Source organism: Arvicola amphibius, chromosome 12, assembly GCF_903992535.2.
Source record: "Arvicola amphibius chromosome 12, mArvAmp1.2, whole genome shotgun sequence".
In the NCBI taxonomy this organism is placed as follows: Eukaryota; Metazoa; Chordata; class Mammalia; order Rodentia; family Cricetidae; genus Arvicola; species Arvicola amphibius.
Window position 1 is genome coordinate 122,334,691 of NC_052058.2, and position 25,853 is coordinate 122,360,543.

At 53.6% G+C, this 25,853-nt stretch overlaps 3 protein-coding genes across 3 annotated transcripts; all 3 read right to left on the minus strand.

The window, feature by feature from the left end:
- Positions 1 to 2,284: 2,284 nt before the first annotated feature.
- Positions 2,285 to 9,108, minus strand: Cyth2 (cytohesin 2). Its single transcript, XM_042056042.1, has 12 exons — positions 8,909 to 9,108; positions 7,782 to 7,929; positions 7,620 to 7,686; positions 6,982 to 7,100; positions 6,343 to 6,423; positions 5,663 to 5,775; positions 5,344 to 5,492; positions 4,886 to 4,997; positions 3,048 to 3,124; positions 2,861 to 2,932; positions 2,623 to 2,777; positions 2,285 to 2,538 (listed from the first exon to the last, which is right to left on the minus strand). The coding sequence occupies exons 1-12, from the start codon at positions 8,925 to 8,927 to the stop codon at positions 2,451 to 2,453; spliced, it is 1,200 nt and encodes a 399-aa protein (XP_041911976.1). The 5' UTR covers positions 8,928 to 9,108; the 3' UTR covers positions 2,285 to 2,450.
- Positions 9,109 to 12,228: 3,120 nt separating this feature from the next.
- On the minus strand, positions 12,229 to 14,693 carry Kcnj14 (potassium inwardly rectifying channel subfamily J member 14). Its single transcript, XM_038314217.1, has 2 exons — positions 13,986 to 14,693; positions 12,229 to 12,825 (listed from the first exon to the last, which is right to left on the minus strand). The coding sequence occupies exons 1-2, from the start codon at positions 14,691 to 14,693 to the stop codon at positions 12,229 to 12,231; spliced, it is 1,305 nt and encodes a 434-aa protein (XP_038170145.1).
- Positions 14,694 to 19,138: 4,445 nt separating this feature from the next.
- Grwd1 (glutamate rich WD repeat containing 1) lies at positions 19,139 to 25,249 on the minus strand. The gene is made up of 8 exons (XM_038313402.2): positions 25,099 to 25,249; positions 24,688 to 24,882; positions 24,418 to 24,535; positions 24,118 to 24,277; positions 21,777 to 21,990; positions 21,530 to 21,672; positions 21,143 to 21,340; positions 19,139 to 19,959 (listed from the first exon to the last, which is right to left on the minus strand). Exons 2-8 carry the CDS (start codon positions 24,872 to 24,874, stop codon positions 19,642 to 19,644), a joined length of 1,338 nt encoding a protein of 445 aa, XP_038169330.1. The 5' UTR covers positions 24,875 to 24,882; positions 25,099 to 25,249; the 3' UTR covers positions 19,139 to 19,641.
- Between the last annotated feature and the right edge of the window lie 604 nt (positions 25,250 to 25,853).

Consider the following 25,853-nt stretch of genomic DNA (forward strand, 5'->3'; position numbering starts at 1 on the left):
TCAAGCCTCAGTGAGTGAAGAGGATCAGAAGTCCTGGTGTTGAGAGGCAGCTGATCCAGGCCTGAGAGGCTAAGGTCCTACCTAGGTCCAGGGAGCAGGGTTTGAGTCCTCATTCTCTTGTCTGAGGGAGGAACCTGGGATGAGGATCCCGGCAACTGAAAAAGGCTGGGGCTCACCCTACAGACTCTCCAGCCACAGAAACTCACCGCTTCAGTTTTGGAGGCTAGAAGACACAGACCAATAACACCAGTATTTGGGAAAATCTCTTCTGTGGTGTTGCCAGCCTGGCCTCAGGTAACCATTGGCACTCTTTGGTTATGTACCCTACTCTGCATTTTTTCCACATGGCACCCTCTGTGGCCTTCTGCCTAAACACCCACTCTGGTGGGACTTTTTATGTGTGCGGACTTTTTATATGTGGCAGGCATTGGGGGAGGCATGGTCTCATATAACGCAGTCTGGCTTTCAACACCTTCTTTTTGCCTTAACCTGCCTCTGAGGACACCCACCCCCCATGCTTGGTCTGAAGGACAGTTTCAAGCATCTTGCGGACTTGAATGTTCTACACATCCTTGAGGCTTTGCAGCTTAGTTTGGCCAACATTTCCTTTAGCTCCTGTCAGGCAGCAACTGCCAATCATCAGAACTCTGGGCTCATGGTGGTAGCTTCTCAATACCCTCTTCTGCTCCAGTCCCTGGACCACCAAGGACTAGACATCTCTTTCCACTCTCTCAGATCATCCTGACCACTCCAAACTAAACACACTACACTCCTGTCTCACATGGTAGCTTCCCAGTCAGGCCTGCATAATGTTCTTGCCCCACACAGCCACACCAGCACACGCCAGTCACGTTTGCTAGGCACTGACCCTGTGGTAGGGACCCTACTGCTACTGTTTTCCTATGCCCCATGTCCTTGTCATCTTAATTTGTGAGAGTACACCATCCAGCTCAAACCCACCCCTTTCCAAACTCTACCAGTCTGTGCTACGCAAATCTGGTCCCAAGGTGTAATTGACAGGGTCACTCACGGATGGGAAACTGGGACCCATATCCCACGCAGTGCCTCTCTTCTGCCAGTCACCATTCCCTGACAAGTCCTGGGTTCAACCCATGGAGGCAGACACCATGGGTGAAAGGGTGGCTAAGAACCTCTGGAACAAGAGTCATTGCTCAGTGCTTTCCTGGCCCTTTGGGTGATGCTGTAAATCCCATTTTATTTGGGACTCTCATTTCACACCAGCTCCTGGGGAAGAAGTAGTTCATGCCTCCTTGCCAAGGTCTAGGTAAACTCCGGAAAACCTTCCATACCAAGGAGACAGGACTCTGTCTACTGACATACAGCCTGAGCCAGAGTTCATCTAGACTGTAATCTGGACACTCGTACTTTACCTGGACCAGTGCTGCTGGGGTGGACACCCAAAGGTGCCTGTAGCCAAGGGAAGGCAAGACACAGAAACCCCCAACAGAGGTTTGCAGATCCAATACATACCTTCTAGAATCTCAATTCCCAGAAGGCTACAGGGTAGCATCTTTCTTTCCCCGTTAGGCCGGCATGGTAAAGCATGCTGGGAAGTAGTGGTTCCTCTAGAAATACTTCAGGTCTGGCTTGGTAGCTAGCAGTCTATGCCAGCATTAGGAGGATGAGGCAGGATTCAGTTTAAGCTCATCATGGGCCAGGAAAACACAAACAAGCAGCTTCTTGGTTCCGAAGGCGGGCAGTAGGCACTGGGCCTTTGATCTCACAGAGGGCAGGACCAGTTGGGGACTCAGCATTCCTGCTTCCACTAAGACTCCTCCCATGGGTCAGGACACATGTGCCTAGGCCTTCTGACAAAACAACTACCTCTACAGGAGGCCGACTCTGCCACCTCCAAGGCCATGCCATGCCCCTCATGGTACCACCGTGCCCTCTCCAGTCCACACTGGAGCCCTCAATGGACAGCACAACCAGTTCCTAGTGTCCAACACAGGGTCTTCCCTGGCCTTCTTTCCTCCTGATCCAGGCCTTTGTTGTTCTAGTGCTAGTCTCCCAATGATCACAGGCCCCACAAGAACATGGTGGTCTGGCCCATGGGCAGAGCACATTCCAAGAGTATGCTATACCTGATACCATCCCTAGACACTATATCCTTCCTTCACTCAGCAGCTGAAGGGGCAGAGGGACTTGTCTGGGAAGCACCTGCCCTTCACCCTGTATCTTCTAGGGTCCTGGCTAATAGCAAGAAGATGGGTTCTCAGTTCTCCCAAACCCAAGAAATGAGGGCATCGGCAGGCGCAAGGGGTTAAATAATTAATAAGATTACCAACATGTTAATTACAAATAAGGAGCCAGGAGCTAGAGGCGGTGATTTTCCAAATGGGGAACCAGGATCCACAGCCCCAGGGCCCAGGGGTCCTGCCACCCAGGCGGGGCAGCTCCAAAATAAATAATGGAGTTGGGGACAGGGGTCAGGGTTGTTCCTGCTTCTTTTTCACAGAAATCCGCTTCTTTCTTGCTGCCAGCATCTCATAAAAGGGGTCCACGCTTACAGCAGCCCTGCAAAAAGGGGTCTGATGAGGACCAAGGGCCTGAGCCCAGGCCCAGCCCTCCCAATTCAGATCGCAGTCCCATGAGGCTCACTGGATGGACTTGATCCACTCGTCTTTCTCCTCCTGTGTGGGTGCAGAGATTCGATATACCATGTGGTTTCCCTCTACTACCCGACCATCAGCCTCAGTTTTGCAGGCTTTGATGAGCTGGCCTTTATTGTTGGGGATGTAAAGCTCAAAGCAGTTCTAGGACAGAGGAGGGGACAGGTCAGAAAAGCCCTGGCCCAGGACAGGGAGGTGTAGGTTTAAGAGCGCCTCATGAATCTTACCGGCTTCCGAGGATCATCCACCTCCCGGATGCTCAGGTTCTCTAGGGGGATAATCCCTCGGGGCTCCTTGTCCTAGGTGGCAAAGTCAGAGTTCAGGTTCCATGGGTCCCCCCACTGCCTCCCTCAGAGTGAGGGCTGAGTGCCCTGCCCCCCAGAATCTTGGCTCATCTGCAAGCTCCACCCTCACCGTAGTGTACTCAAAGTAGTAGAGGCAGTTGTCTGTAAGGATGAACCAGCGCCGCTTCCAAGTCTTCACCCGGCCCCCTGCAAGGGAAGGGGTGGGAGGGGCCGGGCTCAGCGGGGAACCGCTGGGGGTGGGGCAGAGTGGGGAAAGGTAGGGCTCTTAGGTCTAGGACAGAGGCAGTGAGGGAAAAGACAGGCAGGCAAGGACAGGCTGCTGGGGCCCCAGGAGTGGCACCCCTGCTTGGGCCACAGGTTCTGGCTATTCTATTGGCACAGGCCCAAGCCCCTCCCCCGGGCCAAAGCCAGGGTAGTCCCTCCCTCTCTGTTTGGGGGCGGGCAAGGACACCAGGTACCTACCTCCTGGGGCAGACAGCAAGAAAGCAGGCAGGACCAGGTGTGGAAGGGAAGGCAGAGGGATGGGATGCCCCCAAGAATCGCAGCGACAGAAATAGGGGGTCAGGGAAGGGATGCACAGGGGCCAGAGCCACAGCAAGAGAACAGGCAGAGGGGAGGGGGAGAGAGGAAGAAAACCAGTTACATCCACATGGGGAGGAGCCAAAGCTTCCCCTTGCCCACCATGCTCCTGGCCTGGCTTCAACCTTTCCCAGGGGGTCCTCAGCCTGCTAGAATGGTCCTAGAAAACACATTCCCTGAGACTCTCTACCCTGACCAAAGGGTTGGGGTGGTCTTAGCTGTGTGATCTTAGGAAATCCCTGGGCCTTTCTGATTCCAGCCTGGAGACCCACCCACACACATCTTGTCTGCAACGAGATGGCCTACTGTGGCCTGTGGATGAACAGTGCTTCTGTCAGCCATGATGGTTAGTAAGTGGCGGAGGCACCTCTGCACCTCAGTTTCTTCACGTGAAAAACGAGAGGGCACTACTGGCAGAGCTCAGAGCCCCAACTTGAGGGAAACTGCCTTCTTGCTCATTCCCTCTAAGGCTCAGGGAGACCACAGTGTGCTGAGGAGGCTGATCATCAGTGACCCTACTGACCTCCTTGCACCCTACAAAGGGGCCAGGGTCAGGGTGATGCCAGGGTGTGCACTGGCTGTGAAGATGCAATGCCTTGCTCTAAGTGCCCAATTCAATGCAGGACTTCAGACCTGGACGGTGCCAACTCACTGCTCGCCAGAGCCCAAGGAAAGTGAGGCCTGACTCTAACCGCGCCCTCACTCTGCAGGGAGTGCCCAACTGTCCTACTATGGCCCTCACACTGTCTCTGAGGAGTGACCATGTAAGCCTTTCCTCTATCCCTCCAGTTCAGGCCCAAGAGACAGCTAGCTGCACTACAAGTAAGTATTTGGGGAGCTGTAATGGTAACTAATGGCTGACCTGTACCCAGATCCTGCCTGCAGGAGCCTAGGGTCCTCAGGGTTCACACAGTACCCACTGAGTGTTGAGAACAACTCTCTGGCCACGGCTGGCTGAGCAGCTGGTTTAAGGCATGGTGCCACAGGACACATCCTCTGCCTCACGACCACCATTGCGCTGCTCCCTCCCCAGCCGGGCCAGAGGGCCCAGTCATCCTGGCTCTCCTAGGGATGACTGATGCTCAGCTGGCTGACAATGAGCCCTGGTCTAGGGCAGACAATCTACTCAACATGTGACCTGCCCTGGGGAGCTAACAGCCCGGTCCATCAAGCTCTGGCATATGAGCATGTGGGGGCCAGGAGCACTTTATACAGGCTGGGCAAATATACAGCCTGCTCTTGCTCTCAGCCCTATTTACAGGTGTGGAAACTTGATGCTCCCAGAGGTGCAAAAACAGGGTGCTCAGTCCTGATCCAAGCCACCAGGGCTCCCTGCAGGGTTGCCAGCAGGCTCAGGGAGGGACGTACCCAGCTTTAGGAGCCAGCCCTCACGGTCTGGGTTGAAGAAGGTGTGCGTGAGATCATTCCCATCATCCTCAGGGATCTTGAAGGGTTCATTTCGGATGCTGTCGTAGAGGTTCTGAGGGGCAAAGAACAGGTCAGAAACTCCAGGCACTGAGACGTCACAAGGGACAGAGAAATCATCAATGGGAGAAAAGCATCAAAGTGTGTAGAAAGGGAAACAGAGATGGGAAGAGTGAAGAAAAAAGATGAAGGGATAATGGTGGGAAAGTCTGTTGAGTTCTCAGAGATGACAGAAGACAGAAAATAACCAAGGGCCAGACCAGAAAACTGGGAGCAGAAGAGACACATGCGAGGGTCATGGGCACACCACTGTGAGCAGCCAGAGCAGCTCAAGCACCAGCAGACCCTGGAGCATAGGGTGGTGAGGCTGCAAGATGGGTGGAGCTGGGAACAGTACTGACCCTGAGCAGATCCTCAGGCAGATCTCCACCCTCATTGATGCCCCGGTTCATGGCCACAAAGCGCTCCAGGCCTGGCTTGTCCCTTACATTGGGGTTGTGAAGGCTGGTGTTCAGCATGATCACAGCAAAGGACAACACATAGCAGGTGTCTGCAACAACAGAGTAAGGTAGCTGGTGATGACCCAGGACCTTCCCAAAACCTTTGTCCTGTCCCCTCAAAGTCTGGGAATCTAGATCCTGGCCTCTTCCTTCAAACCCAGTCCAGATTCCAGCACTCCTCCCTCAGACTACAGGTCTATGCCCTGCCCTCTGGTCCTACCTGTAGACTGGAAGACCCCAGGGTTACACAGGCAGTATCGCTGGGCAAAGGCCTCCATCATCCGGTCAATTTTCTGAGCCTCTCCAGGGAGGCGAAAGCTCCACAGGAATTGCCTGGTTAGGGGAGGGCGGGGCAGGCACAGGTTTCAGGGCTGGAAAACACTCTACTTCTTAGTCCCTGTTAGAAGTGGACAGATCATTATCCAAACCCTGCCCAGTGTGGTGATGCACACCTTTAATCCCAGCACCCAGTAGGGTGAGGCAGATGGACCTCTGTAAATTCAGGGCCAGCCTGGTCTACATACAGTTCTAGGTTAATCAGGGTTACACAGTGAAATGCTGTTTCAACTCCAACCCCAAAACAATTAGTCGGAACCAAATTTCTCACCCCAGCTGTTTGAGTTTGTAATCTGATCAGAGCAGCAGGTTCTGGCCGTGAGCTCTGGAGGGTCTACAGAGGACAGTCTTCTCCACCCCCAAGTCTACTAACTGGACTGTGCTTTTGCTGCCAGGTAGGAGGCTCCACTGAGCACACCGAGAGAAAGGTGTGCTGAAGGAGGCCCCACCTGGACTTGTCTTATTAGAGACAATCATTTCCAGAGTGCTGCTTGTCTCTGTTGGAGTGGTTTGTCCCTCACAACTGAGAAAGCCCTGGCAGGTGCATCTCTGCCCCATTCTCACCGCAGGGCCTGCACCAGATTGAGGTCGGTGAACTCATGCAAATCCACAAAAGCATGGAGCACAGACAGGTTTAGCTCTTCCCTGGAAGGAGAGAGAGTCCCATCAGGAGATGCACCAGGAACTATAGTAGTCTCATATCTCGTTTACTGTGCCGCCCTCACGGCAGCTGGACCTCTCACTCGGCTCCATCCACAGGCTGGGTCCTGAGTAGGACACCTTGTTCTTGCAGCTTGTCTATCTTAGAGCACACAGACTACCCGATGGCATCTCTGTTCTCCTGTTCCCCGATGCGTTTATCTCAAGAACTGACCTTTACCTAAGAATTCACAGCCCGTTCCTAGTTCCTATGCACTCCCACGTCCACAGGTCGTCTCCATCACACACCTCAGCTCTGACCCATGATCAAAACTTCAGGACGACACTCAGATGCTAGCTTGTGTGTACGTGGTAAAGTGACTGTCACTCAGCCATCAACAGTGCCCCCAGATACAAGCAGAGCCCTTACTCGCGGGATGACCACAGGTACCCCTCCTACTGTCTCCAGCTCCCCCACTGCATCATGACTCAGGTGGAAGCCCCAAGCCTGCTCCCTACACGAGCCACTAACGAGGCTGGGGTACCACGCACGTGGGAGCTTACCTTTCCCCCAGGTAATCCCCGATGGCCGTCTTGTTCAGCCCCTCGCCCTTGTACAGGAAGCGGGCAATTTCCTCAGGTGTGTTCTGCAGAAGTTCGTGCTCCACCAAGAATTGAATCCCCTGGAGGGAGGGGGCCAGATTTGTGCCGAGGCAGAGGGTGCTGCGCCCCATAAACTTCAACACCCAAGTCTCTCCACCATAACAGAGTATGTCAGCTTCACACTCAGTTTCTTACAGCTCCCCTGAATCATCCCTAACCCATGCCCCCAGCCTCTGCTTAACTGATTCCAGCACGTACAAATGTGTCTGGCAAAGAACAGGTCTGAAGAATTAAATACGTTACCCACTACAATGAAAAGTGAGCGCAGACACCTGTCCATCAAGCTGTAAACATGCACCCCCTCCATTACTGCCATATCTCACCCTGAACTGTACACTTGGAGCTAGGGGGAATCCCCGAGAGTATGACAGGGCCTTAGGATTCCTAGCACAGCCAGGCTCCCAAGGGGCCTCAGTACACGGACATTCATGGAACAGATGGTCAGAGATCAGGACTCTGTTGCCTAGAGGAAACCTATTATCTTAACACTTCTAGAACCTAGGATGTCAAAACCAGGCCTAAATTTCTGCTCAGCTAACCTTCTTGGGGTCCATGTTGAATTTCTTCCTGCCCATTGCCATCTTCCGGTTCCGCTGCAAGGTCTTACTGCAAAAGCAGGGTGGGCAGCAGCCAAGGTCAATGCCTGAGCACCCAAGGCCCTGGCCAAGCCTTGTGCGCCATGAGCTCCCCACGGCCCTCACCTGCCCTCGTTGGCCTCCAGCCCCTCCACCTCGCTCATGGCTTCGCTCAGCTCCTCTCGCAGGCGCTGGATCTCCACCAGCAGCTCCTGCTTGCGCCGGCGGATGTTCTCGAGCTCCATGCGCTCCTCTGGAGTCAAGTCTGGGGGCTCTAGGGGTCAGGATCAGGAAATGAGATCTGGGGGCCAGGACTGCTGCATCCTGGATTCCTGTACTCAAGAGCAACGGCTACTAGAAACCTTAGGGGAGAAGAAAGATCCTGAACCCCTTAGTCTGGGGGATGAATTTCTGGGCCCAGTACTCGGAAGGATGGAGCCCTGGCTTCATCATGGAAGTGGGGACCTAGATCTTGGGTATGATTTGGAATGAAACCAAGGCCTGGACCCATCACCGCAGTTGGGAACTTGTGGGTCTGAATTTTGGATGTCCTGGCTCCTTGGTTCCATTATAGTAGAATGGGAGGCTTGGATACTAAAAACATTTGGAAGGACACAGGGCCTTGGGCTCACGGCTCCATCATCTCAGGGGATCTAGGGCCCTGGATCCTGGGTGTATTTCTCGAAAGGGAGCAAGTCCCATCATCATGGCTGAGGTCCTGGGGTCCAGGACCCTGGGTGCATTTCTTGAAAAGACACCAAAACTCTGGTTCCTGGCTCCACCACGGTGGGGACCCTGGCATGGACCCTGGGTACATTTCTTGTAAGGGGGCCGGATCCCTGGCTCCATCATAGTGGGAGTTGGGGTCCTGGATCTTGGGTGCCTTTCTTGAAAAGGAACCTAGGCTCTGGCTCCTGGTTCCGTGGTCTGAATCTTGGGTGCACAGGGAAGACAAACTAAGGCAGCAAGTCCCTAGGTCCGGGACAGCAGGCAGGAAGGTTGTAAAGAACCTCAGCAAGAAAGCCAGGCCGCGGCTCGCGCCGGTGTACTCCCCGCCCCGCCCCGCCCCGCTCTCGCCGCCCCGCCCCGCCCGCCGCCGCCGGAAGAGGGCTCGGCCCAAACAAAGCCCCGGAATTCCCGGCTCTCGGCCGGGCCGGAAGCCGGTTCCACGCGCAGAAAAGCGCCTCGCAACCGCTCGCCCGTCCTGGGCTGAGCTTGGGAGCCACTCCGCCCGTCCGCCTCGCCCGGCCTACCGTAGACACCGTCCTCCATGGCGGCTAGGAAGGCCCGCGGGGAGTCCGGGGCGGTTCCGCCAGCTGGGCCTGCGTCCGCGTCGGCCCGCGGGCTCGAGTGAGCCCGCTCAAACGCCCCAGGAGCCACCGCCGCCTCCTCAGCGCCCGTCCTCAGCGCCGAAAAGACTCTCCCTTCACGGCCCAACCGCCCGGCCGGTGGGGCCCGCCCCTCGCTTTGATACCACCCAATCCGCTGCGGGTTTCCCCGACTGATCCGCCCCCGACGCCACAGTATCATCTCCGGGGCCAATAGGCACGCGAGAAACAGTTGCAGGAACGTACAGCTGGCGATAGACTGCTAGAGTGACCAATCAGAATGCGGACAGAGTGTTTGATCCCGCCTCCGAAACAAAGGAAAAATCTTTGGCAGCTTTATTCTCCAATAAGAAAACTCAAAAAGGAGCGATCAGGAGGTGGGGCTTCGTGGAGCAGGGAGGATTGCGCCTGCGTAAAAGCCAGACTAGGCTGAGGAACCTCTTTTAGGAATTCGTTGTTAGGGGGCGGGATTTGATTAGTTTTGTTGTCAAGGGCGGGGTCTCAACCTAGAGTTGCTTCCTGGAGCCACACCTCCTGCGCCCTCCACGCTAGCTTTTGACCGCGGCGGTTGCCGAGCAACTGGGAGCCTCACAGGCCTGTCTCTTGCCTCCTTTCTCAGGGCACTTCTTTCTTCAGGCGGTTGCTATCTCTGAACTCTTTCCGTACCACCTCATGTGACTTTCCTACATACCTCAATATCCCAGAGTCAAAGGATGATAAACTAAAGGCATTATCTCTTCCAAATGTATTGGGAACCATGAGTACACTGGCTCTACCCTCCCAGCGCTGTCTCTCCTAAACTCTTAGCTTCCTCCTCCTCCTCAAATCCTGCCTTCCCCAGGCATTCTCACAAAACAACCTTCCCCCGCCCCGCCGCAATCGTCCGCCTGCTCTGACTTTCTCTTGGCAGCTCTCCAGGTCCCTGTACTTAAGGTCCTCCTTCCACCCAACCTTTTCTGTCCCCACACTCCTGCCCTTCTTAACCCCCTCATCCTCCTCCTTTTTGCTGTGCAGTGAGGGACCGGACTGTGATGGGGACTCTGGCATATTTGTAAATCAAAGGCCCATGATGAGGCTAGAGGGACTTCCAGGTCTTGTCCTCATCTGTGTCCCTGGGCTGCCCAGGTGAGGACGGATTCAGGGCCAGGACTTGGTTAAGCCTTTGGATTAGTCATGGAGTCTCTTAATCCCCTCTCTGACCTTTATGAGTGGCCCGGCCCATGCCCTCCCTTGCAGAGCTCTGGCTGGGCCAGCCCTCTCCCACCCTCTCCTTCCCAATAGAACCACATGCCCCTGCCTCTTCAGCCCAACTTAGCATCTTTCTCCAACATGGCCTCCGTCACCCTTAGTCCCTGCCCTGGACCTGGATGGGGGAGAGTTGCCAGCTAATTAATCCTGTCCGGTTATTACCTGGGGATTCTGAAGGATAAAGCATGATATGAGCCAGAAGAGGGCATGGGTGGATTCAGCACTCAGGCGAGCCGGTGCCAGTGCTGGCTCTCAGTCGGGAACATAGGTGAGGACACCTCCTTCTGGCAGTTCCCCTGAGGCTGGCCACCAGCCTGCTGGGCACTTAGGTGACTGCACTGTGGGTGAAGGCCAAGAATAAGAACTAAAATTCCAGAAACACAGGCACCCTGTTGATGCTCTTGGACCTTTAAGACAGTGACAGGGTTACCCTAAGAACTCCACTTTTCTCACAGTGAACATAACCCTGGAGATAACAGCTGCCTCTTCTATCCCCAGACCCTGACCTGAAGCAGGGAGGTGGTGACATTGACCCTTGGTGGTAGCCCGTGTTTCTTGCTGGTCCTATAATTTACATACAATATGGAACCAGCCATCAAGTCAGCATCCCCTTCCAACTACCCGGGAAGGCTGTGTGTTTCAGCATGAGGGTGGGGACAAATGTCCTAGCCTCCACAGGTGAAGGACCATCCTGCTTGGGAGGACCCTTGGAGAACTTCAAGCACTAGTGGTCATTGTTCCAGGAAAAACTGAAGCAACACAAGGAAAGGTTTGCCCGGAGTCACTTGGAGCTGCTGGGACTTAAAGTAAGTCTTCCCAGATCTCTGCAAAGGGCTCCGAGTGGCTTGAACCTGTTTACATCTTACTGCAGGAATGAACGGAAAAGATAGAGATCTGTATTTATATATGATACACATATGGATAATATCTTTGAGCAATAGACACACATCACTAAGTGTAGTATTCCAGAATATTTTAGGCTCCCCAGCCTCAGCCTCCCCCTTCCTTTGCCCCCTAGCCCTGGGATCCTCTAGGCTCTTGCTTGCAAGCGCCTCCCAGAAAAGTGTCTGCCTCCTACAACTACCAGGCTGTCCATCTGAAGGTGAGTAGGACTTTGGGAAAGGACAGCTCTGGGTCCCTGGAGCTTTGATTCCTTTTGGCATCACAAAACCACACAGGAAGTCACCCATGGTCATGGAGCTCCCCAACCCTGCTGGGCAAAGTGGAGCAGCAAAGCACAGGCATCTAGACTCCTGCCTGACCTCTGATCAGCCTCGACCCACAGAATCCTGATTCCTTTGGATGCTCTAAGAATGGCACTTCAAACAAAGCAAATTTACCCTGTGGACATGGAGAAGCCAGACTCACTCCATTAGCTGGACTCTAACGAGCCAGTATGCTAGAGTTCTCCAGCATCAGGAGCCTCACGTCATCTTAGTCCTACCAATGTTCTGTGTGTTGTGGTTTCTGGAGTAGGTCCCCTCCCTAGCCAGCCTGTTCTAGAATCCCCCGTGTCAACCTAGACTCAGGATTTCAACTCTTGGGCATTTCTTCACATAGAGTCCGGGTACCAGCCTCTCTTTGGCCAATCATGATGATCCCGAATCCTTGGAGTACTCTGCCCACTTCCTCCTGAGGGTAGCAAAGCCATCATCACTTGACTCCATTTCTTGATCTGTGTAAATTGACATCTTCTTCTCTGAATCCATGTATCTCACTGAAATCTAACCAGAATTCAGCCTTTATGCCTTGCCTCTTGGATGGTCCAGAAATGTGGATCCCTCAGCTCTTGTAAGACGCAGGAATCCAGTTCCTAAAGGGGTCTTGAGAGTGAGAATGGAGCAGAGAAATGAAGGTCTGGTATTGTCTGTGGCAGACAACCTCATGGGTAATGGTTGTCCCAGCAGGCCACTGGTCCTTGGAAACCCCCTCCTTCCAATGGAGTGTCAGTCATCTTTGGGAAGGGGAGCCACATGGGGAAGTGATCCTCAGCTGTGTCATGGAGGCAGGGTCAGTGCCAGGGTTGGTGTAAGAGCTTGGGGACTGTCAGCCCGATCTGGGGTCTCTGCTGAAGTCCCCTCCTTAGAATCCTCGTCTTCCTCTTCTTCCTGGCAGCAGCTCAGAGCAAGTTCATTCTCATAACAAAATGCAGCGAGGGAGCCAGGAAAACTTGACTTAGGGCTGTGGGAAGCCTGCTCTGCCCGTTCATCCAGCTCCTTGGCACTGCAGACTGGTGTCCCCGGGACCTCATATGTTCGATGGAAGTGGCGATAGTCAACCTCATACTGGGAGCCACGCTGGAAAAGGACTGGTTCAAAGCGATGTCCCCAGAGCAGCTCACCTGGGAGGTAAGATGAGCGGCACTGTGTCGTCATGGCTGTGGCCTCAACCATACCTTCAAGGATGACCACCAGCTCAAAGTCAGCCCTGGCCAGCTCCGCCCGCCCCAGCTCATACAGTGGACTGGCTGAGTCAATCTCATGTACAATGGTGATGGGAGACACGAGGAAGATGCGGTCGGTGCCTCCGTCAAAGCCAACATCCACATCCTGGTGGTCCAGCGGAATGTACTCACCCTCCGGGGTCACACGGGGCTGTGCAGAAGCAAGAGAACAGAGCCAGAGAGGTGAACACAGACTATAGCAAGAGAGGACTAAAAATACAAAGAAAGAAGAAAGAGCAGTGAGGTGAGATACTAGAGAACGTGGACCCAGAAGAAGGCACAGAGACTGAGAGAGGGAGACCCTCAGAGATAGGGGGCAGACAGACACCTTCCCCGGGGATGAGAAACCCAGGAGCAGGGGAAGACAGTGCGATAGAGGCCTGGGGACAGAGAGGGACAGAGAGAGAGAGAGGGACCCAGAGGGAGGGACAAGGGAGGCAGATCTGGCTCCAACAGGAATGACCCCACCACTGTTTCAGGTAGCTGTGCCTCTCCATCCCACTGAGTATAGGTGTGAGCCCATTGAGAAGTGTGTGTTATACTAGATGCTGGTGGTTTTGTCTCCTACCTACTGTTCTATGTGTCTCCCAGGTGGTGTCACTACCCACCCCACAGACCTCTGAAAGAAGTGTCCCCCTGGGTCCTCTGTTCTCTGTACCCCAGAGGCTTCTGGAAGCTGAACTTCTCACAGTCACCCACTCCCTCTTCTGGCCAATGCTGACTGCAGCTCAGCGGTTTGTTGGGAGCCCAGATGCTTGAGCAATGTGGCCCCCAAGTCTAGGAGCATCAAGGCTCCTACAGCAGGGCTTGGAGGAGGCTGCTACTCCAGTGCGGGTGGGAATGGCTTCAGTGGGCTGCTTCCCAGCCTCGGTGCTGTGCTCACTGTGCTCTGTTTTCCTTTCTCCTGGTAACTGTGCCCTAGATAGTAGCAAGGCCTCAGTCTTCACCACCCACTAAACACATCTCAGGCTGCTGTACAGGGCTTTCCGACTGCTGGAAGCTACCAGGAGCACTTGAGGACAGGTGTGGTTGCCCATGTCTGTAGCCCTCAGCTCCTGTAGGGCAGTCTCCAGACCAAGAAGCTCTCAGGTGTTCTACTGTCTCAAGCTCAGGTTCCCAGGAAGTTGCCTCCTGGTCCACCTCTATCCTGCAGGTAGCCCATGGCTCTGCTATTCAAGGTGCTGGAGACACACCTCCCAGATTCCTACACCCTGTCCTCCCCTAAAAACGTGCACACGCGCACGCACCCCACATCTGAAACAGCTGGGTCCCACCCGAACCTCCTTCCTCAGGCTCCAGAAACCCCCTCACCTGCAGCAGCTGGGCCCGCACGTGAGCCTCCACCAGGTGGCTGCGGCGCAGGTTGCCCACCCGCCACATGAGGCAGAGGCGGCGGTCTCGCAGAGCCACCACTGCGTTTTCGCTGAAGACCAGCGTCTCGTTGCGTTTCTTGGGCTTGGCCATCTTGGCCATGACTGCACCCACGACGAAGGCGTCGAGTACACAGCCTGCGATGCACTGTAGCACCACGGCGGCCACAGCAGCTGGACACTCCTCGGTAACGCTGCGCACACCATAGCCTATGGACGTCTGCGTCTCCAGCGCGAAGAGGAAGGCAGCCAGGAAGCTGGCCACCTGTGAGAAACAGGGCGCAGGGGGCGGCGGGGCCGCCAGGTCGCCGTGCAGTGAGGCGATGAGCCAGAAGGTCAGGCCGAAGAGCAGCCAGGAGGCGAGGAAGGAACAGGAGAAGAGCAGGCACATCCAGCGCCAGCGGACGTCCACACATGTGGTGAACAGGTCACTCAAGTAGCGCGCGCCCTGGCCACCCAGATTCACGAAGCGCACATTGCAGTGTCCATCTTTTTTGACGAAGCGCCCGCGGCGCCGGCTCCCAGTCACCGGTGCGGGCGCCCACCCATTGCGGCACAGCCCGGCCCCTGCCTCCTCCTCATCGCCGGCTTGGCTGTTTCCTGACTCCAGCGCGCCGCTCAGGCGGCGCAGGGCCCTGGCCAGGCCCATTGGGCGGGGAGACCCCCCTCTACTTGGCCTAGCGGGGGGCGGGCGCCCCAAACCTACAGGAACAAAAGATGGGCAGGAACATCAGTGGTAGCAGGAACTAGAGGGCCCATCAGTCATGACACTGTGCTGCGCACCCTCATCTACCAAAGGGTGGGCCAGTACTTACGGGACAACTTTTACGAATATCCTGCCATATGAAACTTGTGTATAGCTAACAACTGAAGCAGAGTGTTTCTAGTCCTCGTAATGCTGTTATGAAGAATGCCAAATTGGTGGCTTAGACTGTTGTAAGCCCTGCACATGAACTTACACATTTGTGGTTTGTTTTGTTTTGTAGATGGTACTGGTGTGGAACAAATAGGGATACTCCTGAATACTAGGCAGTGCTCTACCATGGATGTCCCTAGCCCCTGACTGGTAGAGGGCTGTCGGTGCTCTACCACTGAGCCACGGATGTCCTTAGCACTAAGAGCAGAGTTTTGAGATAACCACATCACTTTACAGATATAACCTTCTTAAGCCCACAGCTACTCAAGCTTTGAATACTAGCACTTGGTGCTGGTGATCATCAACATCAAGCATCAAGAGAAAAACCAGCCCCAGATGTGGCGTGAGGTGTGCATACTGCAATTCGGGCACTCAGGAGGCTGATGTAGAAGCATGGAGAATTTGAGGCCAGTTTGAGCTATGGAAGGCCCTGATTCAGATAAGGAACAAGGATTCTACCTGGCAGAAAGAAGAAATGATGGACAAACATTAAACCATATGAAACATCTCTTTGTTGAGGCTGCCTTATGTGCTCAAGAGATCTTTACACCTCAGTCCCTGGAGTAGGTGGGAACACAGGCCGTGTCAGGCATGGCTGTACCTCAAAAACATCTTAAGTGGGAGCAGCCAATTCCAGTCATAGTTCAGTTTCCTTTGTCTGTATATCCGTACCCACTAAGCTCAGGAAACTCAGACTGGAACATGCAGACTTTCTACGCATCGGTATTCCCTGAACAACATGGAGAAACTACATAACATTGCACTGCTGTGTACCAGAATCTAGAGACGATGTTTGTTTTTGAGACAGTTTGCACACAGCCCAGACAGACTGGCCTAGAACCAACCCTCCTGCCTCTACCTCCTGAGTGCAAAAATCACAGGCCTAAACCACACTGAGCTATAGAGATATCTCTAAACATATGGAACGGTATGTGGGGGTTACCTCCAGCTGAGAAAAGGGGGATTGGAAAATATGTAGGGTTTCCTTCTAAAGTCATAAAAACTGTCCTAGCTGCACCAGAGTGACAGCAGCTCAGCTGTTCAGCACTTGACATCACCGGAAGGATGAGTCTGCAGCTCAGAGCAGAGCAATGTGTTCCACGCCTCGGGTCTGGGCTTTCGGCCCCAGGACTCTCATCACATATGTTGATGGGTGAATGATGAATTATTTCTAAATGAAGCTACTAACAAGCAGGTTCAACCATGACCATCTGATCTGAGGCCACTCCTACTGGGCCTCAGTTTCATTAACAAGGATGGGAACATCTTCCCAGTACAGAGGGCCTTCTGGTCATACAGACTCAGGGTCTGCTGCTTCTCCCAGAGAAAGGTGGATTTCTGTGAGTTCCAGGCCATCTACATAGCAAGACCTTGTCAAGAAAAAAAAAAAGATTCAAGGTCTGATCTGGTTTAGACTGTAGCCTAGGACTCCTTTTTCAGTTTTGATTTGCCCATTTGAAGGATGAAGAGCAATAACCCTAACCTGAAAGGCAGGGCATCTGCAAGTCCTTGGGCAGCCCTAGGCTGAATCCTGACCCGGAAAGAAAGAGTTCTGATAGTCGTACAGCGGCTGTTTGCTGACCTTCCTGAGCCTCCGCTCAGAGCGGAAAACCGAAGGTCAGGGCCTTCAGCCACATCTCCAGCTACTACAGGGCTGATCTGGTCCAAGTGTTACCCAGCTCAGTCTATGGCTTCGTTTACTCTAAGCACACAAGACTAGACTCTATGGAACCTCATGGGCTTTGGTGGAAAGACCTGAGAGTTCCAAGTTAAGAAGGCTGTGTGAAGTTTGGCACTCATGGCCCAAGAATGCCTTGCACCTCCTTTCTTGGTCTTCATGGCATCTAGAATAGGTCACTAGGCCCACTTGACAGGTGCAAACCTGAGTGAACAGAGCTGGGCTGAGTCAGCACAGCAGCCCCGGATGTCGAAGGTCATTCTTAGGATGGGAGCAGGCTGTCTCCCAAGAGCAGCTTTAGAGCTGGAACGTGGGAAGTAATGGGCATCATGAGTGGCCTGTGTGGCAGGATTCCTACCCTGCAGGAGTTCCCCAGAGTGAACCAGGTAGAGAGGGAGGTGGAGTCAGCCAACCCGAGTGCCTCAGCTGGCGAGAGAGGTGGCAAGCTTGTGTGCTGAGCCCCAGGGACGGTGGCAGCTACCGAGTGTGGCAGTGGGCCAGGCCAGGGCGTATATGGAGGATCTGCAGCTGCCCATGGTACCTACTGCAGCCCAGGGTTCACCTTTGATTGTTCAGGGTATCCGGGCCAAGGGCTTTGCCCCATCTCAATCTGGGGCTCCTGTGTTAGGGTGGGAAGCTGGGTTGGGTCCCTGGTTCTGCCAATGCCCTGAGATGTATCCACTTGTTACCACCTTAGACTGGGAGGGACTTTTACCTTCAGGGAGCCATCTGTATCCCACAGAGCCCAGCACTAGGCTGCTCCCACAAAAGATGGGGGAAGGATACTGACCCCCCCCCATCTTCCACCTGACCCACAAGAGCAGCTTAATGTTTCCATATAAAGGAGCCAAAGGGCTTAAGGTACTTCAACTGCATGTCAAAGTCACTATATAATCTAAAGCCAAAAAACCCTGCCCCTCCCATTCACACAAGGTGGCACCCCTACCCCTGCCAAATAATGGGGACAGAGGGTACTGAGGGAGTCCCAAAGGAAGCCACTGAATAAGCAGGGACAGGAACTCTTGTCCTTTCTGAATCTCCAAGGCAGTCAGACAACCCAACCATACTGGGGTCACTAGGCTCAAAGATGCAAAGTCATGTAGCGTCAGCTGGGGGGATAGAGACAGAGACAGACAGAGAGAGAGAGAGAGAGAGAGAGAGAGAGAGAGAGAGAGAGAGAGAGGAGACATACAGAGAGAGAGAGACAGAGAAACAGGTAAGAAACACGAGCTGGGGGAACAGAGACCCATAGAGCGAGACAAGAGACCAACTCAGAAAAACAGAAAGCGACAGAGACCTGGAGGAAGAGGAGGTCAGAGGCATGAGCTGGGGGGAGAGAGATGCAAACGGGGTGGGGACAGAGATGGACTCAAGAGAGAAAGAGACCTAGAGAGAGGGAAAGAGACCCAGAAAGAGACAGACACAGAGTGACAAGAAACTGACTCAAAGAGACCTAAAGAGAGGAACAGAGATCACAGTGGCGTGAGCTGGAGGGACAGAGGCCCAGAGAGAGATGAGAGACAGACAGAGACAAAGACGGGGGGGAGGGGGCAGGTAGACAGAACTCAAGAACTCAGAGAGGTCCATAGACAAGGAGGCTAAGAATTAGAAGGGAAATGAAGTTCGTGTCTCATGAGATGGGAGAGGGGCTGCCTCTCAGAGCGAGAATGCGGTAGTGAGAAATTCATCATCAGTATTGGCCGGAGCTGGAGGCCAAGTGCTGGGGGTACTAGAGACGGGGAACTACTGGCTGGAGCATCAGGGAAGGTGCTGGGGGCTGAGGGAGGATGAGATGGGTTGGCTCATGTCTGCACTTACCTGGGGGGGCCGCCCACCCCCATGCCCAGCACTGGGGGTTCCTCTGCCCAGGCTGGAGAGGGGCCTCTGTGGGCGCTAATGTGTTCAGGTCTGTCCTCGGCCCCTGAGGCCTGAGCCGGGGCACTCAACCTCTGAGCTATAGCGGATCAGGGCCTCAACAGAGGGGGGTGGGGGTGGAGCCGGCTCAGCACTGCAGAGGGGGAGCCAGGGAGGCTGGCCAGGCAGGACACTGGGCTGCGGCCCAGGCAGACTGGAGAGGACAGTGCAGATAATGAATGGGTGGGAGGCAGGGAGGGACACTGGGGATCAGGAACATGGAAAATAGAGCCATAGGAAGGGCACCAATCGCCTACTGAACTTAGAAGGAAATACTGAGATAATAAAGGGGAGAAAAATGTGAGTTCCCATTTCTTTCCCCAAGGACGATGTCTTAATAAACTGGTGGTCCAGAAAGAGACACCCATTTACTGACTCAGAGCCAGTTCCAAATGGACTGATTTAGAAAAGGCCGAGTCAAAAAGGAAGAGCCCCAAAAGCTGCAGAGAAACCCTGTCTCGAAAAACCAAAAAAAAAAAAAAAAAGGAAGAGCCCACACAGGGTGACAGAGTCCCATACAGGGACAGGTCCCTGCATAATCCACCCCCTTCAGCTTTGTCACAGAAAAGCTCAAAGGATTGGTGTCTCGTGTTTGGGGCCTTACTGTCTTTTACTGCAGCAGAAGCCCAGACCTCCCTCCACTGCAATAGTGGTCAGCACAGTGAGGGAACCCGAGTCCTCAGCTGGGATCTCAGTGGAACCTAGCTGGCCAGAAAGCAAAGTGAGAACTAAATTCCACTGGAGCACCCAGACCCAGACTCGGCCCAGCATGGCAAAACCCTTCAAGTTCCCGGGGTCCATCAACAGCCAGAACTTGTTCCTGGGGCAGAGGTGTAAGTGTCAACACCGACAGAAATCTTATAGTGAGGCCACATCTGGGATGGGCAAGGGTCTTTGGTGTAAGGTGTATGAACCAGGGCCAATCCACATCCAGACACCAGGGCAGCAGAATCCATTACTTCTGTTCCACACAGGCCAGCTGAACGAGTCTTCCTTTCTGGGGTGCAGTTTATAGACCTAATGATCCCTGTGAGGTTAGCCAATCCAGTTCCCACGAAGATCCAAGGTGTGAGGCGAGTGCTGGCCACCTTAGACACTGATGGTGCGGAAGACGGTGAAGCCTGATAGGGCAGTGCTGATCAGGACGCCTGGGCACTGTGGGTGCCAGTGCAGCTCCTTCAGGTCGGTCTCTCCTTGGTGCACGAACAGCAACTGTTGGGGGAGTGCTGCCAGCCCAGGGTCTGCTTCTGCCTCTCCTGCCTCTGGGTCCCGCTCAACCGCCAGGTCCCACTGTGTGATCTGGTTGTCAGCACCAGAGGCTGCAAAGACCCCACTGTCCTGAGGGTGCCACTCGACAGAGGTCACAGGGGCCATGTGCTGCTTGAAGGTGGCCACAGGGGAGCCAGACTACGAGAGAGGGTAGGAGGCAGGCTTTAGTATGAATACTTGACACTCAGCTCAGAGTTCAACCAGGGCTCCTCCCTTACTCTCACACAAAGTCAGAGCCCAGGAACGAAACACAGGGAAAGGACAACAGGTAAGATGACATATGGTCACCAGGCAGTGATGATGCATGCCTTTAACCCCAGCACCTGGGAGGCAGAGGCAGGAGCATCTCTGTGAGTTCGAGGCCAGCCTGGTCTACAAAGCGAGTTCCAGGACAACCAAAGCTACACAGAGAAACCCTGTCTTGAAATTCCCCCCCACACACACAAAAAAAGGATGATGATGGCCCATGGGCTGCGAGGAGGTGTGCTGTCCACTGACCAGGCGACAGGAGCCTGCCCCTGCATGCCCCAAGCATACCTCAGTATTCCTTCCCCATAAAAAGAGCAGAGGGCGGTCCGTCTAGCACATGCTTGCCTATTCTTTAAGGTTGAGGCCTTCACAGAATAGAAACAGCCTTAAGGTCCCTGATACTACCAAGAGACAGCACTTGTGTTACAAGAAGTGGACTAGGAACAGAAGTGCCCGGGGCCATTTGGCACGGAGGGAGGGTTGCAGCTCCCTCTGGAAGTGTCCCCAAGGAAGATGCTATAGAACTGATTAAACCGGGCAGAGGCTGATGGCATGACGATGCAGGGAAGGCCTGGAGCCAGGAGAGGTCCTGGTTTCCTCTAGAGACTGGGAGTGCCTCTTCTGCCTGCCTAGAACACTGCTCAGCTCTACAGACAACTCTTAGCTTAATTGTGATGTCACCTCTGCTCCTGTTCTGTGCCTCAGTTTCCTTTCCTGCAAGAAATGAATGGGGCTCAAATTCCCAGCTGATGCTGTATAGTCCACTAAAACAGACTACAATTCCCAGCAGCCCAGGGCCATGTGGCTGTGTAGCCAGCTGTATCTCTGCCACATTGGCAAATGAGAGTTAGTCCTGCCCAGCTAGTGTAGCGACCTAACACAGATGGTGAGAAAGGGAAGACAGAAGAATAGGGTTCCTCAAGAGTCACAGTAATAGGGAAGCAGGGATGGGTGTCCAAGGTTGAATGAGTGATACCTTTGCTCATACCCACATCCTGCTGTTCCTGCCTTCTCTCTAGGTTTTAATTCCCAGTAGCTTCCCCAGCCCTTAGGAGCCCAGCTGGGAAGATACCTTAAACTGCCGTAGGTCCCAGACTTTGAGAACTCCATCATCCCCACCGCTGAGCAGGAAGGGTTCCCTGCGGCTCCAGCTGATGACATTGACATCCCCATCATGGGCAGTGGCTGTGGTGAGCATGCAGGCCTTGCCTGGGGCTGCTCGGATGTCCCAGATGCGAATGGAGGCATCAGCTGAGCAGGAGGCGAACACCTTAGGAGGGCGAAACAAGTGTAAGTGGGAAGATATGCCCCAAACTAAAGCCAAAGAACATGGTTATTGCCATTCAGTCTCCTCGTCTGAATCAGGCCCCAACTTGGGACCCTCGTCTCCCAAGTCAAGGGTTCAGGTTTCTAGCCTGCACCAATCAGACCCAAGTACAGGCCTCTAGCCTTTCCTCACCGTGTCCTCAGTTGGTGACCACTGTAGATCCTCCACGGAGCGTGTGTGGCCCACAAATGGTCTCTGGTCCACATGCCAGGAGCCACCATCCGTCGGTGTCCAGAGGTGGATGTTCTTCTGACAGTCCCCAGTCACCAAGCGGCCTGGGTAAGGGTTAGGAAACCACCTTATCCACCTGGCCATCTTCTTGTCTTCCCAAGAGTCCTACTGCCCACCTTCCCTGAACCACAAGAAAATCCAAACTCACCAGGCACTCGAGGGGACCAGTCAAGAGCAAAGCCCTCACCCATGTGGCCAGCAAAGGAGAAGATGGGCTTTATGTGGGCCTGCTCTTCCCGGAGGAAAATGGCCAGGGCCTGGGGGTCATCTACCACCTGTAGGAGCCGCCTCAGTGCAAACACTTCTACCTGGCCCTTCTCTGACCATACTCCAGCCACAGGCTCCTCTCCCAGCCAGGATACCTGCCAGGGGTGCAAAAAACAGAGAAGAGGCCTAAGGTTGGACAACAGACCTCCCGAATCATAACCTCTGCATGCCTACAGACAAACTACAGTTCCCAAGCAACTTTGCGAGATGGAAACTGTCACCACCTGGTGCATGCGTACATGTGTGTGTTAGTAGTGAGGATGACGCTCAAAGCTCCCACGGTGTTCTGGTGTCTCTGAAACACTCTGTGTGCTAAAGGGTCCTTTCACCTCTGCGCTCACTCCGAGACCCTTGGTCTGCCTGTGGCCTCTGGGGTTCTCCACTGTGCTGGCAAGTTTACGTCAGACTGACATAACTAGAGGATCTGTGGGGGGGGGGGCGCGTCGACTAGAAAATGACTCTGTAAGAGGGGGTTGCAGGCAGTGGAGCATTCTAAAGAAGTGATTGATGTGGGAGGACCCAGCCCATTGTGGGTGGGGCCATCCCAGGGCAGGCAGTCCTGGGTTCTGAAAGAAAGCAGGCTGTCTAGGTGGTGGTGGTACACGCCTTTAATCCCAGCCCTTGGGAAGTAGATCTCTGAGTTCTCAAGTTCCAGGACAGTTAGAACTATGCATAGAAACTCTGCCTCAAACAAAATCAAACAAAACAAATAATACACCCCCCCCCATAAAAACCCCAAAAAACCAGACTGAGCAAGCCATGAAGCAGCAACCTTCCAGGGCTTCCTGACTTCCTTTGGTGATGAACAGTGAAGTGTAAGTCGGATAAAGCCCTTTCTGCCCAAGCTGCTTTTGGGGTTTCATCACAGCAACAGCAACCCTAAGACATTCATTCACCTTGGGCCCAAACGCTGAGACCCATGCTTAACTATGTCTTCTTCACACCCAGCACCTACACTGAAAGCACCCTTCCAGATCTTTTTAATCACCTGTGCTGTGGTGGCATATGTCTCCACCGATGCCACCCTTTACATGAGCTGCCCCTTACAGAATCAAACATGTTTGGCTTCCTGCAGCCAACTTTCTACACAAAAGTCAGAGGGATTCTTTTAAAATAATACCAGACAGATCTTTCCTCAACTTTCCATCTTCCACTTGTTCCTAATTTCTCCAGAGGGAGAAGCCCAAGTCCTCACACTGGCCTACAGGGCCCAAACAACCGGTCTTCTGGGTGCTCACTTCCGCATCTTGTCATTGCCTCTGTCCATCCCGCTCCACACACTCTGGTCTCTCCTCGAAACTTCAGAACCTGCCGTGGGTCTCTATCCCAAGAGTACCTCCTCTGGCGGCACCATTTACAAAGCAACTCCACCCTAGGAACACCCTTCCTCCACTTTCAGTTTTCTCCACCACACACAGTATCTTGTAACAAACTACATATTTACAAGTTTCTTCTTGTTCCCTTCCTCACTAGGATGTTGAGTTCATAGATTCAGAGCCACCTGTCACCAGGCTAAATCTTCTGGGACTAGGAGAGTACCCAAGGCATAGTAAAAACTGGACAGAAACATGCAGGCCCGGTTGTGGGTGAAGTTTTGGTCTGAGTAGTCTTTATACACCACCTCCTTTACTTGTTCATCCACCTGACCAGAGGAAGACACTTCAGTCACGTGAGGTGAGCGCTCCACCACTGAGTCACCTTGGAACTCGCCCTGCAGCTTATGCTGGCTTTTCATCCTCATTTCCTAAGCAATAGTTGAGTAAAACCCTCATATTCCACAGCCAGGCGCTGTTTCAGCCCTTACACATTGTGTACATCTTCACCAGCCCTACCTAGGAAGCTTCATGCTTTCCAGCATTTGTCTAAGGGGAAACTGAGCAATGACAACCGTGGTAACAACGACAAGCAAAAACCACTACAGTCTAAAACCATACCTAGTGTGTAACAGCTACTACCCCTCTTAAGAAAAAAAAAACTATTAAATAAACGTGTAAAAGCTGAAGGGAACTGAGTGTGGGGGCTCATGCCTGTTATCTCAACCTTTAGAAGCTGAGGCAGGGAAACCACCCTGAGTTTGGAGTCAGCCTGGGCTACATAGTGAGGCTATGTCTAAAGAACAAAAACAAAAAACCTGCAGGGCAGGAGAAGGTACCGAGGGACTTGACTTTTGGGGAAGGGGTAAGCTGCAGAGAATGCTGCACAGCCCCTGGGAAGACAAGTACCCGAACTCGGTTGATGCCACCATAGTGGGGAACCATGGCCAGGTCCAGCTGAGGTTTCCGCTCCTCTTCATCCTCTTCATCCTCCTCCTCATCATCATCACTGCCCTCTGAGGGTGGCAGCCTGGTCCCATGGAGATTGTGCATCCGAAGCATCATCAGTCTGGGGAAGCAAAGGATGAATTAAATTAGGAACGGAGTGCCAGGACGTTTAGGGAAGAAGGAGGCCGAGGTAGGTCTGGCAGACACAGACAACCCTAACTTTTGGGTCCTTGAGTTTCATGAAAAGGTACTGAGTCTCACCTATTGTTCTGGGCGCTGTCAGCCTGGGTTCCCGCACACAGGAAGAGAGTGAGCGGGAGTTCTGTCCGGTTGTCACCCAGGTGATCTCGGACTATGTCAAAGCTGAGACAAGGGGCGCCTAGAAAGGGAGGGAAGAAGGTATAGTAGCAGAGTCTATGGCCAGCAGTCCGCAAGTTGATGACAACCCTCAGACTCCAGACCGCTCGTCCCCTAGGCTCCAAGTCAAGCCTTTCATTTCCCTGGGTCCAAGAATCAGGGCCCTCAGCTTACCAGTTTGCGCACGATGGTACAGCACGTAGGCCTCCTCGTCCATCACCAGCTCCTCCCCTTCTCCTAGTGGCGGTCCCTTGCCGGGCAGGTAGACCTGGGATGGGCTTTCGGATCCTGGATAGCAGGACTCAGCCTCCATGGGTTCCCCAGTTTCACATGTGCGCCTCCGGCCCTTGCGCGCCGCCATCTTCGAACCTTCTCGCCCCGACGCGAAGTAAGGACGTCACTTCCGGGTTTCTCTCTCTCTCTCTCTCTCTCTCTCTCTCTCTCTCTCTCTCTCTCTCTCTCTCTCTCTCTCTCTCTCTCTCCTCTCTCTCTCTCTCTCTCTCTCTCTCTCTCTCTCTCTCTCTCTCTCTCTCTCTCTCTCTCCCCCCCCCCCCCGGTCTAAGACCTTTCCCGCTGCACTGTTACCTTGGAAACCTGAGAGCCAGTAATAAGTAGGTGGTGCGCAGAGAGTTGGATGCCTCGGGTAACGGTGTCCTGGGCTAGTGAGAAAAGACAGATTAGCCCCAGTCGTGTCTTTCGCGTGACCTTGGGGAGTTCTTCCGCGGCAATGGCAAGGCCTTCTGGGAATTGTCGTTCCACGGGAGCCCTTGAATTCCGAGCCCCTCTCCAATTCCACCTTTCATTCCCGGGGCTGTCTTTCCAGTTAGTTAACTATTCATGTATGCAAACAAGCGCTTGCTGGCAAAGAGACTGGGCTTCTGTTCCCCGAGGACCTATAAGGCCGGTTTCTTCTCTCCTTGTTATGATGGCTTTAAATTATTTCAAAAATGCTTTAGGGTAGACAGGTTGGATATTATGTATAAGTTAGTAGATTGAATCTTTCCTCTGGGACGGTCCATTTCCCAAACAGGCATTCCCATGGCAGCACTGGTCAGCAGGCACTTGATCAGAAAGTCTCTCTTGAGGCCGCAGCTACAACTGTGTCAGCTCTCTTTATCCACCCTTGTGCACCCGAGTTTTGGCTAATTGGCGTAATGAAATAGGAATAGATTCTCACTGGGGAGATTAAGGGTATTCAAGACGTGGTTTGGCCACTCTTCGTTTACATTAGATAACCAATCAAACCATTCTTGCCAGTAGCCTTAGGAACAGGCATCTAGACTGGTCCTAACTTTTGCATCCCTTATCTTTTCCGCTACTCTTTGGGGCGTCTCTTCCCC

What these genes read in the sequence shown, in the direction of transcription:
- Cyth2 (XM_042056042.1), bottom strand. An exon ending in AATCTGGTGCAGGCCCTGCG is followed by an intron (nt 5,776 to 6,342) that starts GTGAGAATGGGG and finishes TCCCCTAACCAG; the next exon opens with GCAATTCCTGTGGAGCTTTC. An exon ending in TGGGGTCTTCCAGTCTACAG is followed by an intron (nt 5,493 to 5,662) that starts GTAGGACCAGAG and finishes CTGTTGTTGCAG; the next exon opens with ACACCTGCTATGTGTTGTCC.
- Kcnj14 (XM_038314217.1), bottom strand. Translation starts at nt 14,693, where the DNA reads ATGGGCCTGGCCAGGGCCCTGCGCCGCCTGAGCGGCGCGCTGGAGTCA. An exon ending in TGCGGGCCCAGCTGCTGCAG is followed by an intron (nt 12,826 to 13,985) that starts GTGAGGGGGTTT and finishes GCTTCTGCACAG; the next exon opens with CCCCGTGTGACCCCGGAGGG.
- Grwd1 (XM_038313402.2), bottom strand. Translation starts at nt 24,874, where the DNA reads ATGGCGGCGCGCAAGGGCCGGAGGCGCACATGTGAAACTGGGGAACCC. An exon ending in GTGGCATCAACCGAGTTCGG is followed by an intron (nt 21,991 to 24,117) that starts GTACTTGTCTTC and finishes CACCCCTGGCAG; the next exon opens with GTATCCTGGCTGGGAGAGGA. An exon ending in CTGGTCCCCTCGAGTGCCTG is followed by an intron (nt 21,673 to 21,776) that starts GTGAGTTTGGAT and finishes ACCCTTACCCAG; the next exon opens with GCCGCTTGGTGACTGGGGAC.